This window comes from Lampris incognitus, chromosome 5 (genome assembly GCF_029633865.1).
Source record: "Lampris incognitus isolate fLamInc1 chromosome 5, fLamInc1.hap2, whole genome shotgun sequence".
Lineage (NCBI taxonomy): Eukaryota > Metazoa > Chordata > Actinopteri > Lampriformes > Lampridae > Lampris > Lampris incognitus.
In genome coordinates this window covers 66,214,321-66,231,520 of record NC_079215.1, presented here as the reverse complement: position 1 = coordinate 66,231,520, position 17,200 = coordinate 66,214,321, and the positions used below count along the sequence as shown (strand labels likewise).

The following is a 17,200-nucleotide window of genomic DNA, read 5'->3' as shown; positions in this document are numbered from 1 at the left end:
AAATGACCCTGAATTGAGACGCCAATAAAGGCCTTGCTTATAAAAACCTGGGCTGAGTTTGATTTCTCTTTGATTCTATTTTTTGTTGCATATTATCCGGTCTCTCTGTTGCAAATTTATGCACCCTCGTGGCCTTAGCTGAGACATCCATCCATTATCCAAACCGCTTATCCTGCTCTCAGGGTCGCAGGGATGCTGGAGCCTATCCCAGCAGTCATGGGGCGGCAGCCGGGGAGACACCCTGGACAGGCCACCAGGCCATCACAGGGCTGGCACACGACATTCATACCTAGGGACAACGTAGTACGGCCGATTCACCTGACCTACTACATGTCTTTGGACTGTGGGAGGAAACCGGAGCACCCGGAGGAAACCCACTCACACACGGGGAGAACATGCAAACTCCACACAGAGAACGACCCCCAAGGTTGGACTACCCCGGGGTTCGAACGCAGGACCTTCCTGCTGTGAGGCGACCGTGCTAGCCACTGCGCCACCGTGCGTAGCTGAGACGTGTGAATATAAATTGAAACCAAAACCCAGCTGTCATTTGTTTTGAACAACAAGGCAGTTTGACGAGGTAAAATGTAAAATAATTACATGTGTTTCGAGTTTCATAACTGGTCAGTGTGTGCTGATTACATGCGTCCCTCCCCGCCCCCCCACCCCCACCCCCGCATTGCTCTACTTTTGTCATGTTGTTTTTTTTATAGTGATCTTTAGTTTGGGGATTTGAACAAAAACACTACGTTTACGTACAGAAAAGTGACTCAGGTGAATATGCTGCTGTCTCCAGTGATCGAACAAAATATTGTAACGATCATGGTAGCCCTTGGGTCAGACCCCTTTAGTCGAGTGGTTAACGTAGTCGCCGTGGGTGCAGGAGATACGAGTTCGCGCCCCGGCTGTAGCGGTCCTCTCTGCCTGTGCTAACTCCTTGAGAAGGAGGGTGAAACCTGCACGAACTCCTTGAGAAGGGGGATTAAACCTGCGCTAACTCTTTGAGAAGGAGGCTGAAACCTGTGCTAACTCCTTGAGAATGAGGGTGAAACCTGTGCTAACTCCTTGAGAAGGAGGGTGAAACCTGTGCTAACGGGTGAAACCTGCACTAACTCCTTGCGAAGGAGGGTGAAACCTGCGCTAACTCCTTGAGGAGGGTGAAACCTGCGCTAACTCCTTGAGAAGGAGGTTGAAACCTGTGCTAACTCTTTGAGAAGGAGGGTGAAACCTGCGCTAACTCCTTGAGAAGGAGGGTGAAGCCTGTGCTAACTCTTTGAGAAGGAGGGTGAAACCTGTGCTAACTCTTTGAGGAGGGTGAAACCTGTGCTAACTCCTTGAGAAGGAGGGTGAAACCTGTGCTAACTCTTTGAGAGGGAGGGTGAAACCTGCGCTAACTCATTGAGAAGGAGGGTGAAGCCTGCGCTAACTCCTTGAGAAGGAGGGTGAAACCTGTGCTAACTCTTTGAGAAGGAGGGTGAAATCTGTGCTAACTCTTTGAGAAGGAGGGTGAAACCTGTGCTAACTCCTTGAGAAGGAGGGTGGAAGCTGCGCTAACTCCTTGAGAAGGAGGGTGAAGCCTGCGCTAACTCCTTGAGAAGGAGGGTGAAACCTGTGCTAACTCTTTGAGAAGGAGGGTGAAACCTGTGCTAACTCCTTGAGAAGGAGGGTGAAACCTCTGCTAACTCCTTGAGAAGGAGGGTGAAACCTGCGCTAACTCCTTGAGAAGGAGGATGAAACCTGTGCTAACTCCTTGAGAAGGAGGGTGAAACCTGTGCTAACTCTTTGAGAAGGAGGGTGAAACCTGTGCTAACTCCTTGAGAAGGAGGGTGAAACCTGTGCTAACTCTTTGAGAGGGAGGGTGAAACGTGCGCTAACTCCTTGAGAAGGAGGGTGAAACCTGTGCTAACTCTTTGAAAAGGAGGGTGAAACCTGTGCTAACGGGTGAAACCTGCACTAACTCCTTGAGAAGGAGGGTGAAACCTGTCCTAACTCCTTGAGGAGGAGGGTGAAGCCTGCGCTACCTCCTTGAGAAGGAGGGTGAAACCTGCGCTAACTCTTTGACGAGGAGGGTGAAACCTGTGCTAACTCCTTGAGAAGGAGGGAGAAACCTGTGCTTTTTTTTGCTTCTTATTTCAGTCTGATCTGAGTTTGTTTGCTATCTAATCCTGGTTATTTAAGAGCCGGCACCTTCAGTTACTCCTTTGTTGTATATATTGGCTTCGGGTTAGTTTCTTTTAATACATTTGTTTGTTTTTACACCTGGTTCCACCTTCCACTTTTCTTATTCCCCCGGAATACTTTTCTTTTTCTTAGTTATTTCCCCTCATCCCCTGGATCTTGAACGAGGAATGTAACAAGGGCTCGCTCTCTGGCCGCCAATAGTGGCCCACTGGCTAGGTAACGCTTAGCCTTGGCATCCTCACAGCGCCTCTGCCACTCCAGGGCTATTTGGACATACCTTTGGTCTCTCGCTCCGGTTCTGTACACACCTGCTGCTTGTATCGCTTCGTCTCACCCCTGCTATTCTCCAGCTCCCTCACCCCTGCTGTTCTCCAGCTCCCTCACCACCAGCTGTTCTCCAGCTCCCTCACCACCTGCACACCCAGCTGATGAGGGATTGGAATCACCCGGGCTACACCAGCAGCTGCACAGGAGGTGGGGCATTACCTGGATAGGGAAATTTACACACAGAGACACACAACAAAAGGGCCGTAACACCCCCTCCCATAAAAACAAACCCTAGCTTTGTATACAAGAGGGTAATTGCACACATACACAACACATGGCACTCGGGCTGTAACAACAATATTTTGACATGTTTAAAAGGTAAATCAAACGTTTTGTGGCTCGTTTATCATTTTATTAAATTATTATTGATTAAATAAACACATTTTTTTACATAAAATTATATAATAAAACCCAACAGCACTCATCTGCGATTTTAAGCCAGATTATTTGTATTATAGCAGTGTTTGACCATATAAGTAATTTCAGTTTTTACATCTGTAAATATCCTCCGTTAAGCATTAAAACGCTAGGAAGAAAACAAAAAAAACACAAACACAAGGTTTCATGTAAAATTAAAGCCACAAACTGTAACTTACTTTATTTAATAAGACAGATATTTTCCGTTTTTGTATGGTATTTTTTGGTGCTCCAGCTGCCGGAAAATTACTGTATTTGTTTTTATTTGTTGTCCCACAGCGTAGTTAAATATTACAAAGAACAAAAACAAAAAGAAAAACAAATAGCGTGCCTTACATTCTCGGTGGTAACTCCTATACTCATTTTCATATCAAGCAAAACAACTTAAATAGATTATACACACGTGTCACAGCACAATTTTATCTATTTATTCATTTTAAATAATCTGCTCATTATTGTCTGGGACAGTAAAGTCAACTCCAGATTTCAGAAGACTCGGCCATAAAAACGTAGAAGTAAAGATGTGAACCGAAGCCGTTCATGAGGATTCATCCCAAGGACTGACACGTTTTGTGACGCGCTGATAGATGGTTTGTTGTAGTCAGACGGGGTTATGAACTCTGACCCCTGCGGGTCATACCGCCCCAGGCTCTCACTCATCACCGCTGCGGACGCACAGAGCGGAGCCTGAGAGCGGCCTGTGCCACTTCCCGCGCAAAACGTGCAAACGTGTGCGCCCCCTGCAGGTGAACGCAGATGGCGAGGTGGTGAACTGAAGCCAGGTTGTTAGGGTTAGGGAGAGGCCTCTCACACGTTCAAGTCCAATTTTTATTTAATTTTCTTTAGCGTACGCCATTTTCAACTTTTGTGCGCACGTGCACTTTTAGTAAGGATCCTGCGCACCGTTTTCTAAACGACACCCCTGCTGGTCATTAGCTTTGTGACAGAGTTGCTTTCATTGGCAGACAAACATTTTTACTTTTTAAGGGCGCTATCCCCTTCGAACAAATACAAGTTATGATGCAGTGGAAACAGCACTCTCATTTCTAAACAGTAAAATAATGTCCGAGAGGAAGAATCGTTCCTGCGTTCCTCGGAACAAGCTGCTGATGCTTTGGCGCAAATCATCAAATCGTACTTTTACAGATACAGGGCCTTGCAAAAGTATTCAACCCCCTTGGCAGTCATCACTAATTTATGGATTATAAAAGATACTCACACATCTCTTCCTGAACAGTATTATTTTTGTGAACACATAAGCTCTAACAGCAAGTTGCACAAGTATTCAGCCCAGTATTCAGCCCCGTGTGCTCTGAAAGCTCCAAGTTTACACAAATGACAAATCATTCCTAAAACATACTCAGGTAAACTCAGTTGGACATAATTAGTGCACACCTTTAAGATATTAAAGTAACAGTCTGGTTTATGGGTATAATATCACAGCTGGAGTACAACATATTTAAAAATACCCACAGACATTCAGTGGGTGGCCAGGTTCAGGTGGGCAACAGCGTGGGGAAAGAAGCTGTTTTTGAGCCTGGTAGTGCGGGCTCTGAGGCTCCTGTAGCGCCTCCCAGAGTGCAGGGGGGAGAACAGTCCATTGGGTTTGTTGTGACGTGGGTGATATGCTGCTGCACTGACTGTTAGTGGCTGTTACTGACACAATTTACTATTACTGACACGGTTTATTATCAGCTGACTGACGGGGTTTTTCTCTTCCTTTTTTAATCTCTTTTTGTTGTTTGTTTCTGGTTGTGTTGTGTTTGTTTTCTTAGTTTCTGTGGGTTGTTATGGTGTTCAGCAATAATTGTTCACTTTTTTATAATGTGTCTTTACAGAGGGAATATATACTTTTTACTCTGTAAATGCTCTGATGACACAAGTGTATTTTGTTTTGCAAAACTCAATGAAAATAAACAAACAAACAATTGATTAAATATAGTTTTTACACTGTGCGTGTGCTCCTTCTCCTTGTGTGCTATTATAATGTGAAAACCAGTGGATGACTATGAAAGTGTAAGAACCTAGTATTTTGACACTCGCCATGACCTTAAAATATTGAAAACAACATTGACGTAGCTTTTTTCGACTGTCAAGGGGGCTGAATGCTTTTGCAAGGCAGTGTAAATGAACTTTGAGGAAACAACTGCATCCCCTCAGTTATCAATTAAGAGAGAAGACATTTTAAATTTTTTCCATTGTGTTTCTGTACTGTTTGATTTACCACCGACAACACTTTTCAGCTCTCTACCCTGGGATGCATCATTCCACTGTGTTGGTGAGTTTGGAAACGTGAATGTGGCCTCATCTTTGTGTCGTCTCCTGGTTGTGATGAACTGAAAAAGCTTCAGTAGAAGACGCCATCATCTCTCAGAGCTTTTATCTTCTCTTGGTTCCTCCAAAACCTGGCAACACAGACACCATTATTGTTTCCATCGACGCCTTAAAAAACTGTCATGTCATGACTAATATGTATGAATATGATCAAACCAAATGTCCAAGTCTTTACCACTTCTCCAGATGCAAATAATACATGAGTTAACCCACAACTTTACTCATTAACACTTGCATTACATTTCTTCCCTCTTTGTCTCCAAACACCATGTGTTCATCATGGACATCCCATAATCCATCTGGCCCGGGTTGCAACCCTTAGTTTAAAGCATCAGGATTAGATCTGGCACTGACCCTGTCACACTTAAAGGTTTAACTTTAGCAAACTAGTTCATACAACGCTCCGCCAGACACCGGTTCATCTTTCCCAAACAAGCCACCATTGATGCTAATGTTGAGGCTAATGTTAAAGTTAACATTCAAGCTAACATTGAGGGTATGCTAACGTTGAGGCTCACGCTGAAGCTAATGGTAAAGTTAACATTCAAGCTAACGTTGAGGGTATAGCTAAAGTTGAAGTTGACACTGAAGCTAACTTTGAGGCTAATGTTGAAGGTGGGCTGAGGAGTAGGATATCAGCTCTATGTAAAATGTGGAAAAACACATTTCTGTTCATATTGGGGTCCCTCGATGTTTGTTTTTTTGTTCTTACCTAGTGTAAAGTGTCATTGGGTTCCTTGAAAGGTGCTATACAAAACTAAGTCGTTGTTGTTGCGTCTAAGCATAAAGACACAGACTCTGTGAAACCATATATTTGTCTGTTAACCCAGCTTAACCAAAACACATATTCAATAGCCATTTAGCCTTGCCTTGAGTTAACACTCCCATTACTTGTCCATGTACCTGATGCAGTGCGTGTCCCAGTGCTAAAGGTGGTGTTTCTTGGAAATGCTGGCCCGCTGTCATGGTACTGCGCTTGGTTATTGGTGTACGGCCGACTGCTATTGAAAAAATACAAATAAATAAGGAACACAAGAAAAACATCTCATGAGATCTACATGAAGAGAAACTATCCTGATAATAGTGCAAATTACTATTTTTTTCCCCAAATCCTTTGTTGTGAAAGACCTGCCCAATCCATCCATCTTCTCTCCTATGCTCTTTCTATTATGACCGGGAACTACAGTCTACTTCCACCTGTCTTAGAACACAAACCCCGATTTTTCCATTACTAAACTAAGCCAGAGTTAATTAGTGGTCTACTTTTTGGAAGTTTATACTGTTACTTCATAATGCAAGTAAACCTAAATGGTATTCAATCTCACGATGAAGTCAACAAAATGGTTCCCTACTGCAATTCCTACAGTTGTAATTCTTTGTGGATATTTCTTTAAATGAAACCGTCAACATGGAGCCAACACTGGGGAGTACCTGTCTCACCCAGGTCATGTTTTCTTTCTCTCTCTCTCTCACTCACTCACTTATTTCATCTTTATTTTCTGTCAAACCATCCTTCTACTAACCTTTGACGACCAAAGAGATATCCCAACATTCCTCCTGTCCCAAGGCCGGTCCAGAAGCCCCCTCCTGTTCCTGATGCAGTGCTGCCCCATGGGTTGGGGTGCCTTTGGCTGTACTGACTGCGGAATCCATATCCTGGGTTGGCACCGGGATAACCAAATGTGGACCCTTGAATCAAAAGCACATTTTCCAATGTTTAAGCCTACTGGCTTTACTTGACATATATGACAAGTAAAGCTGGGCAAAGGGTAATCCATCCATTTTAATACTGGGTGGCAATGGCAGTCCAGCCACTGAGGATGCACAAGCCAGTGCATTCTTAGTGCTGGTGCCAAGCCTGGATAAATGGGAAGAGTTGCATCAGGAAGGACATCCGGCGTAAAATCTTTGCCAAATCAAATATCCAGAACATAAAACAGATTTCCATACCGTATCGGTCGAGGCCTGGGTTACCAACGACCACCACCGGTACTGTTGGCCAGCAGGGTGCTGGTGGAAACTATGCTACTGTTGGGCGAGGAGAAGGAGAGGGTGAAGGCATGTCCAGAGGCAGCAGGAGAGGAGGAAGGGTAGGAGTGTGGAGGTGAGAGTTGGAACTTTGAATGTTGGTACGATGACTGGTAAAGGGAGAGAGCTGGCTGATATGATGGAGAGAAGAAAGGCAGGTATACTGTGTGTGCAAGAGACCAGGTGGAAGCGGAGTAAGGTCAGGAGCATCGGAGGTAGGTTCAAACTCTTCCACCATGGTGCCAATGGGAGGAGAAATGGGGTAGGGGTAATTCTGAAGGAAGAGTAAGTCAAGAGTGTGCTGGGGGTGAAGAGAGTGTCAGACAGAGTGATGAGTATGAAGCTGGAAATCGAAGCTGTATTGATGAATGTTATCAGCATGGCAAGTTGGGTGTGAGATGGAAGAGAAAGAAGAATTCTGGAGTGAGTTGGATGACGTGGTGGAGAGGGTACCCAAGGAGGAGAGAGTGGTGATTGGAGCAGACTTCAATGGACATTTTAGTGAAGGGAACAGAGGTGATGAGGAGGTGATGGGCAGGTATGGTGTCAAGGAAAGAAATGTGGAAGGACAGATGGTGGTGGATTGTGTGAAAAGGATGGAAATGGCTGTGGTGAATACATATTTCAAGAAGAGGGAGGAACACAGGGTGACTTATAAGAGTGGAGGAAAGTGCACACAGGTGGACTATATCTTATGTAGAAGGCGCGATCTGAAAGGGATTGGAGACTGCAAGGTGATGACAGGGGAGAATGTAGCTAGGCAGCATGGGATGGTGGTCTGTAGGATGACTTTGGAAACCAAGAAGAGGAAGCGAGTGAAGGCAGAGCCAAGGATCAAATGGTGGAAGTTGAAGAAGGAAGACTGTTGTGTGGAGTTCAGGGAGGAGTTAAGACAGGCAATGGGTGGGAGTGAAGAGTTGCCGGATGGCTGGAAAAGCACTGCAGAAATAGTGAGGGAGACAGCTAGGAAGGTACTTGGTGTGTTGTCTGAGCACAGAAAGGAAGACGAGGAGACTTGGTAGTGGAATGAGGAAATACAGCGAAGTATACACAGGAAGAGGTTGGCAAAAAGAAGTGGGATAGTCAGAGAGATGAAGAAAGTAGACAGGAGTACAAGGACATGCAGTGTCAAGTGAAGACAGAGGTGGCAAAGGAAAAGGCGTATGGTGAGTTGTATGAGAGGTTAGACACGAAGGGAGGAGAAAACTTGTACCGATTGGCTAGACAGAGGGACTGAGCCGGGAAAGATATGCAGCAGGTTAGGGTGATCAAGGACAGAGATGGAAACGTGCTGACAAGCAAGGAGAGTGTGTTAAGAAGGTGGAAGGAGTACTTTGAGGGGCTGATGTGCGGAGGAGATACGCTGGGTATAATTTGGAGAAGGATGCTTAATATGGAGCTGCCAGGGAAGAGGAAAGCAGAAGGCCAAAGAGAAGGTTTGTGGATGTGTTGAAGGAGGACATACACGTGGGTGGCGTGACACAGGAAGATGCAGAGGACAGGAAGAGATGGAAACGGATGATCCACTGTGGCGGCCCCTAATGGGAGATAGTAGTGGGTGGCATTGGCAGTGGTGCAAACTTAGCACATCCAAGGCCATATATACCAACCAGTTGAAAATATTGACACACCTTTTTAAAGGCACTGATTTCAACTCAAATCTGAGGGACAGTTGTTTGGCCAAACTATTATCACCTTTTCATCATTTCTAGAGGGCGCTCCTCACCAGTACCACCTCAACTGATCCCACCCAACAAGGAGTAACCGCAGTTCAACTCTGAGATCTCCTCCCTGATTTCTGAGCTCAACCGGCCACAAAGAATGAGGCCCGCCATCTAAATATTTGCTGTTTCTACCGATGAGATTATTCCAGTTAAACCCCGGTAGTATGGGGGAAGCAGGTTTGATACCGGGGAAAATCAGGTTCATGCAGCTGCATCTACAAAAGGACAACCCATAACGTTAGATCAGGTACAGGATTTACTGTCAACATGAACTGATGAAGAAAAGTTATTGGCTCAAAAATGTGACCCATTTAAAAGACAAACATTTTGACTGGATAAAGAAAATGTTAAGGTCCACGGGGATCGCCGGATCAAATACCGTGTTACCTCCGGCTTGGTCCGGTGTCCCTACAGACACAATTGGTGGTGTCTGCGGGTGGGAAGCCGGATGTGGCAGCATGTCTTAGTCGCTGCACTAGCGCCTCCTCTGGTTGGTCAGGGTGCCTGTTCGGGGGTGGGGGGGAGAGGCGTGATCCTCCCACGTGCTACGTCCCCCTGGTGAAACTCCTCACTGTCAGGTGAAAATAAGCAGCTGGCGACTCCACATGTATCGGAGGAGGCATGTGGTAGTCTGCAGCCCTCCCCGGATTGGAAGAGGAGGGTGGAGCAGCAACCGGGACGGCTCGAAAGAGTGGGGTAGACGTCCGCGGTGGCGTAGCGGTCTAAGCATCGGCTTGGTGTCGATGCAGTTGCCCACTGGGGACCGGGGTTCGCGCCCCGGTCTCGTCAGATCCGACTATGGCCGGACTCGACGAAGCAGCAATCATTGGCAACGCTGTCTTCGGGAGGGGGGCGGAGTCGGCTTGTGCTCGTCATGTGAATGCGTCTCTGTGTGTGTCGGAAAAACAGTGGTTCGGCTTGGATTCGCCTTGTCACGAAAGTGGGGAGGCGTCTCCTTCGAGACTGCCGGCCGGACAGATGCAGTTGGCGAACGCATGCAGTACGAGGGTGGGTGTTTGAATTAAAATAGGGATCAATTGGCCACTAAATTGGGAGAAAAAAGGGAAAAATCAGAAATAAATAAAAAAAAAAAAAGAAAGAGTGGGGTAATAGGCCAAGTTCAATTGGGGAGAAAAAGACCCCCCCCCCCCCCAAAAAAAAGGAACCCAACCAAGGTTCATCACATTCAACTGTTTGGTAATGTAAAGTATAATATCAAACCAAGACTAATTTTCAAGTAATACTCCCTCAAAGATTTCACACCTCATTTTGTGAGATAAGTTTGGGTTAGATTCTTGGTATCGTTAGATATCAAAATGTGAATCACAGTATGACAATATCCAAATTTCATTCTGAAGCAATACCACTGAAAGACAAGAAACTATTATGTTGAATTATATCGCCCAATCCTAGTTTTACCTACCAGCAAACTCAGGTTTGAATCCCGGGGGTGGGGGTCCTGCGCTGTAGCCAGTGGGATTTTCTCCGGGGTAGCCATCTTGATTGCCACCTTGTCCAGTGGGAGTCGTGTTTCCACTGAGGAAGAGCTTGTAGACACCAAAAGCCAACAGCAGGAACAGACCAACCACCAGAAAGCTTCCTGAGTCCTCGCTGGCCAGGGGCGAAGAGCTCTTGTACCTTTGTCGGTTATCATGGTGGTGATGATGCTTGTTGCTGGAAAAACCACTGAAGAAACTTGAGGCAAAATCCCCAAAACCTGAAAGATATAGACAGAGAAAGAGAGAGAGAGAGAAAGAAGAGAGATTGCTGCAGAGTAAAATTTAAGATTTTACAGTTTAATTTTAAGTCTCAGCTGGTCCTTCCATCAGATACTACATCTGAGATCCTTCAGGCGCTCAATAGTTTGGGTACAGTTCGATGGTCTTAGGCTGAGCAGCCATGTGAGCCAGTTATCACTAGTGGGACTTTACAAAATGTCAGCGATGAAGTTGAGTTTATAACTTGTTTCTGGCAGCCCTTGTGTCTCGTTCTTCTCAGGACTTCATATTTGTACCGTACTGCATGCCTCCTCTTCATTTACAGTACCTTGCAAAAGTATTCAACCCCCTTGACACTCATCACCAATGTCTGGATTATAAAAGATGCTCACATCTGTTCCTGAACAATATTATTTTTGTGCACCCATAAGCTCTAACTGCATGTTCCCAAAGCCAAAATAAGTTGTGTTTCACTGACTTTTTATTAATTGAAAAATTAAAATATAGTGCCTGCATAAGTATTCAACCCCACATATCAATACTTTTTAGAGTACCCTTTTGCTGCAATAACAGCCGTGATTCTCTTGGGGTAAGTATGTACAAGCTTTGCACATTCTTCTTGGCAGAATTTATACAGGTCTTGCAGGTTGGTGGGATTTTGCCTCTGGACTGCCATTTTCAGTCTGTGCCACAGATTTTCAATGGGGTTGAGGTCCGGACTTTGACATGGCCACTACAAAATGTTCAACTTTTTGTTGCTGAGCCATGCCGTTGTTGCTTTAGCCTTGTGCTTAGGATCATTGTCCTGCTGGAAGGTGAACCTTCTCCCAAGCTTCAGTTTTATGGCAGACTGCCACAGGTTTTCTTCCAATATTTCCCTGTATTTAGCTCCATCCATTCTTCCCTCAATGTGAACAAGGTTCCCAGTACCTGCAGAGGAAAAGCAACCCTGTAGCATTATGCTGCCGCCGCCATGCTTCACTGTAGGGAGGGTGTTTTTTAGGGCATGAGAAGTGTTAGGTTTGCGCCACACATAACACTATGAATTTTGGCCAAAAAGCTCAACTTTCGTCTCATCTGACCACAAAACCTTTACCCACATCCTAACTGGGTCTCTCTCATGTTTTAGCAAACTCCAAGTGTGCTTTTATATGCATAGTTTTGAGCAACGGCTTCTTTCTTGCCACCCTGCCATACATGCCAGATTTATGCAGAGCCTGTGATATGGTTGACTCATGCACATTTACTCCAGTTTCAGCCACTGACCTCTGGAGCTCCTTCACAGTGACTGCAGGGCCATCTGTGGCTTTCCTCACCAGCCCACGTCTTGCTCGGACACTTAGCTTTGAAGGACGGCCTGTCCTACAAAGCGTCCGGGTGGTGTGCTACAGCTTCCACTTTCTGACAATGGATCCAACGGTGTTCCATGGGACCTCCAAACACTTGGATATTGTTTTGTGTGCCTTTCCTGCCTTCTGCATCTTAATCACTTTGTCTCTTACTTCAGTATTCTGCTGCTTTGTCTTCATGTTCTGGTGGAGTTCACGCCCAGCTAATGAACTTTACACAGAGTGTTTTTTATACCCACAAACCAGACCCTTACTTTAACATCTTACAAGTGCACACTAATTTTGTCCAATTGTGTTTACCTGAGTTTGTTTTGGGAATAATTTGTCATTTGTGTAAACTTGGAGCTTTCAGAGCACAAGGGGTTGAATAAGCACGATACTTTAGTTTTTAATTTATTAATAAAAAGTCAGCGAAACATAACTTATTTTGGCTTTGGGAACATGCTGTTAGAGCTTATGGGTTCACAAAAATAATACTGTTCAGGAACAGATGTGTGAGTATCTTTTATAATCCATAAATTAGTGATGACTCTCAACGGGGTTGAATACTTTTGCAAGGCAGTGTACATTTCCATCTGACATCTACAGAGGAGTTAATAGTTGAAACCATAAGGCTTTCCCCTAACTGTCCTGATCAAACAGGAAGTGCGGATATTTTCTTAACACACTTCATACATCCCTCTATTCATTCATTTATCTTTCTGGAGGTATTCTGGAATTTGAAAATGATGCTAAATCTTTGATCAAAACTGGCTCAGGATCCTGACATCAAATTACATTTTACCTACTGACACCAAATTAATAGTCTAAGTCAGTGTTTCTCAACCCAGTCCTCAAGGAACCCCTATCCTGCAGATTTTCTTTGCAATCCTGAATAGGTACCGTTTGTAGTTATTCAACCAATCAGCAATGAATGTCTGAGTTTGCACACCTTGCATAATTAAGTGCTATGAGATGACTGGTTGAGTAAGTACAAGCAGGGCTACATATGCAGGGTTACAATGAAAATCTGCAGGATAGGGGTTCCTTGAGGACTGGGTTGAGAAACACTGGTCTAAGTACACATGGTCCAGCAAAATTAACGGATCAGTTTCTCTTGGTCTAGGCTCATACTTAAAGACGTGTACTTGAAATCAGCAGTGAAAAACTGATACCGATGCATTCCTATTGTTTCTCACACCTCCAAATGTATTCTTGAATCCGTGGTGTGAATCTCCATTCCCTCGTGTCCTCTTCTTTCCCTCTTCAGTCAGTTCCAGTGTGTACTCCAGCCCGCAGGAGCCTTTGAGGACGTAGCTGTCATCAGGATGACTGTAGCCCTCGCAGTTCAACTCGATATGGCCAAACCGGTACGCGTTGTCCATATCCGTCCTACATTCCCACTGGGGTTGGTTTTGAGAGTGATGGGGGGGTGGGGGTGGGAGGGAAACAAAGAATTAAAGTTATAGAACAGTGTTTTTTTTTTACACTTTTCTAAAAGAGATTTAGCCTTAGTCTGACACTTCTTTTAAATTTAGTTTGATTTTAGTGGTATCGATTCACTTTAATGACTCATTCAATAGAAAAGCATATCATTTTAGTCAGTAAGAATAATGTGAATGCCAGCAAAATACATTTACTGCCACCAGTGTCATTGCATTTTATATATATATGTATATATGTATATATATCCATCCATTATCTGAACTGCTTATCCTGCACTCAGGGTTGCGGGGATGCTGGAGCCTATTCCAGCAGTCATTGGGCAGCAGGTGGGGAGACACCCTGGACAGGCCGCCAGGCCATCACAGGGCCAACACACACACACACACACACACACACACACACACACACACACACACACACACACACACCTAGGGACAATTTAGTACGGCCAATTCACCTGACCTACATGTCTGTGGACTGTGGGAGGAAACCGAAGCCCCCGGAGGAAACCCACGCTGACACGGAGAGAAATGCAAACTCCACACAGTGGATTTAACTGTAGTGATTATGATGAAGGAGGGTTTCAGCACCCACCACTTCTAAGACTGAAACCCCCCCCCACACACACACACACACAGTATTTGCTGCCTATTATTAAGCAATTACATTTAAACATTAAATCCTGTATTCATTCAGAGTGTTACAACCATTTTTAATCCAATTCAAGCACTGATCTATCTTTGCAAGCTTCCTCCACCTATTCCTCCATCTTTCCCTCCCTTCCTCTCTCTCTCCTCACCTGAACATCAACACCATCCCAGCCTTTATTCTGACACTGGACCACTTCTGGGATGAAAGCTCCACAGCCCGCTGAACCGCCGGCACATTGGAGCTGAGGTACCGGGCTGGAGCGACGCGCTGTGGTGTAGCGACCCTTGTACAACGTTACCACCTGGACGTCACGTAACAGTACGCTGCCTGAAGTTTAGAGGGACATAAAGGGAGAGGGGGAGGGAGGGAGGAGGAGAGAGAGAGAGAGAGAGAGAGAGAGAGAGAGAGAGAGAGAGAGAGAGAGAGAGAGAGAGAGAGAGAGAGAGAGAGGGAGGGAGGGAGGGAGGGAGGAGGAGAGAGAGAGAGAGAGAGAGAGAGAGAGAGAGAGAGAGAGAGAGAGAGAGAGAGAGAGAGAGAGAGAGAGAGAGAGGAGGGAGGGAGGGAGAGAGAAAGAGAGAGCATCATTGATCATTTTAATTTTGGCTGGGGTCATTCCATCGTCTCATGACTCATGTCAACATCATGCGAGTAAAACGAATGAAATTAACTTGAAATAAATCACATTCAAATAAACTAAATTAAGCCGCGAGCTACATGTATTTTCGCCCAATTGATCATGAAACTCTACCCTGCAAAGAAAAACAGGGTGGAAGAGAGAAGACGGGAGAGAGGACGGTCACATATGGGAATGGAAGAAGAAGCGGTGGCAGGGAAGAGAGGAGGAAAAAAAGGAGCCTCAAAGGAGAGAACGATAAAAAGGAGCAAGTGAAATGAAGGGGATGGGATGGGAGAGAGATATAGAGCAGCGCGAGGAGGGAGGACAGCTCAGCAGCGAGAATGACACTGGGGGACAGCAGGGGGGGAATCCCTCCTCCATGCATTCATGAACAGCAGTATCAGAGCCAACAGTCCACAAAACATTCACTAGTTTGTGCAGGTTAGGTACCCTGCCCAAACTAGTGTGCAGGTTAGGTACCCTGCCCAAACTAGTGTGCAGGTTAGGTAACCTTATGTACCTTTATTATTTAACCTCAACTTTAGCCTTGATAAAGAACCTTATTAAGGCCAACAAGTGTAAATGGCGTAACTGTGGGCTATCTAGCCTAAGCTAACGACAAGCTGAAACCCACCTTCGTTCCAACTTTCGACGTTAGCCGCCAAGAGCAGTTGCAAAGCAAGCGGAATAAATTCCTTCATTTTTGTGTCGTAGCGTCAGTTTTCAAAAACTGCCAGATCGCTAAATTGTAGGCTGGCAAACAGTCGCCTGAACGCCAACGAAGGTACTTTAAAAAATTAAAATGCTATACTTCACCAGAGCGACGAAATTATAACGAAATGAACCTTTACTTCCGGGTTCTGTCGTCATCTGTTTTGGCCATCGCCAGCCAATTGAAAACGATCACGCCGACACTATTTTGGAACCGCCCCTCCTCTTTTTGTATCGGCGGACATTTTCTCTTCATTAACTCCAAATGTAGTTTTCAATAAGAATATTCATGAACACACAGCTACGATGGGTTAAAAAAACGTCTTTTTCTTCTTCTTCTTCTTCTTCTTCTTCTTCGGCTTCTTCTTCTCCTCGTCATCCGCTTGCGGTTTACCGGCGGCTGTCATCCAGCTGCATTACCGCCATCTACCGTTCCTCTATAGTATTTCCACTCGGAAGCGTTTAATGGCCATACAATGGACCAACCCAGTCGCACGGACTTTCGTGGTGGCATCGCGTTAATTAATCTATCGCGATTATGACGTGGCCAGATGAAAACTGCAATATTTGGTACAGTTTCTTTCACAATGTAAACCATTCGTTTTCAGCTTTTTGTCCAATACTGTTGCGCTGTCCTGCAAAAACGTACTTTTCACAACCCAATGATAAGGGACAGGTGGACTACACGTGGCAGGAGGGTCCTCTGCTTTCCCCGGGCAGGACTCAAGATGGACACCTTTCAGTTTTGTGTGCAGCACCGAGCCTTGGCGCTTTGGCCCGTTGGTAATGCCACTGAGAGTAATTTATAAAGAATGATGGAAAGTCCAGGCTTTGTAAACCAGTGAGGCCTTCCAGCTCCCTGCGGGAAGTTGCCACCACATATCTTGCTGCCTTGTCCAACACAGTGCAGGAGGTTTAGCCTAAAATGTGTGTTAGCTGGTAAGACAACGTGGGTGTGGGGATGTCTAGGTACATTCCCAAGATATCCCGGTTATTGTGGGAATGTGAAGCAGCATTCCTTACAGGGTATGTACTCCAGCTGAGCTTACTGAGAAAGGGCCAGAGGCTGTGCAGACCCGTGGACTCACAGCTGCTCACACAGGATGCGGATCATGTAGCGAGGAGCGTCAAACACACGACACATAGAAATCAAGCGTCCAAGGAGCAGAAGCCTGTTGGTAATGATATGGTAATGATGTGGTAATGGTGATGGTGTGGTAATAGTAATATTGTAGTAATGGTAATGATGTGGTAACGGTGTGGTAATGGTAATGGTGTGGTAATGGTGTGGTAATGGTGTGGTAATGGTAATGATGTGGTAATGGTGTGGTAATGGTAATGATGTGGTAATGATGTGGTAATGGTAATGGTGTGGTAATGGTAATGGTGTGGTAATGGTAATGATGTGGTAATGGTAATGGTGCGGTAATGGTAATGGTGTGGTAATGGTGCGGTAATGGTGTGGTAATGGTAATGGTGTGGTAATGGTAATGGTTTGGTAATGGTGTGGTAATGCTAATGGTGTGGTAATGGTGTGGTAATGGTAATGGTGTGGTGATGGTAATGGTGTGGTAATGGTGTGGTAATGGTGTGGTAATGGTAATGGTGTGGTGATGATGTGGTAATGGTAATGGTAATGGTTTGGTAATAGTAATGGTAACGGTAATGATAATGATGTGGTAATGGTAATGGTGTGGTAATGGTAATGATGTGGAAATG

At 45.2% G+C, this 17,200-nt stretch overlaps 1 protein-coding gene across 2 annotated transcripts; it reads right to left on the bottom strand.

Annotated features, from left to right (window-relative positions):
• Positions 1-2,824: 2,824 nt before the first annotated feature.
• On the bottom strand, positions 2,825-15,627 carry saraf (store-operated calcium entry-associated regulatory factor). Of its 2 annotated transcripts, none has more exons than XM_056280057.1 (7): positions 15,405-15,627; positions 14,303-14,481; positions 13,259-13,460; positions 10,435-10,728; positions 6,783-6,948; positions 6,163-6,260; positions 2,825-5,330 (listed from the first exon to the last, which is right to left on the bottom strand). In XM_056280057.1, the coding sequence occupies exons 1-7, from the start codon at positions 15,469-15,471 to the stop codon at positions 5,305-5,307; spliced, it is 1,032 nt and encodes a 343-aa protein (XP_056136032.1). In that variant the 5' UTR covers positions 15,472-15,627; the 3' UTR covers positions 2,825-5,304. The 2 variants fall into 2 exon arrangements, with proteins under 2 accessions (XP_056136032.1, XP_056136033.1); XM_056280058.1 differs by having other exon boundaries at positions 6,163-6,257.
• Positions 15,628-17,200: the final 1,573 nt, after the last annotated feature.

Excerpts from the sequence above, each read along its gene's own strand:
- saraf (XM_056280057.1), bottom strand. The coding sequence starts at position 15,471 with ATGAAGGAATTTATTCCGCTTGCTTTGCAACTGCTCTTGGCGGCTAAC. Across the intron at positions 13,461-14,302 it reads GGGATGGTGTTGATGTTCAG|TGGGAATGTAGGACGGATAT; the intron begins GTGAGGAGAGAG and ends AACCAACCCCAG. Across the intron at positions 6,261-6,782 it reads TATCTCTTTGGTCGTCAAAG|CAGTCGGCCGTACACCAATA; the intron begins GTTAGTAGAAGG and ends TTTTTTCAATAG.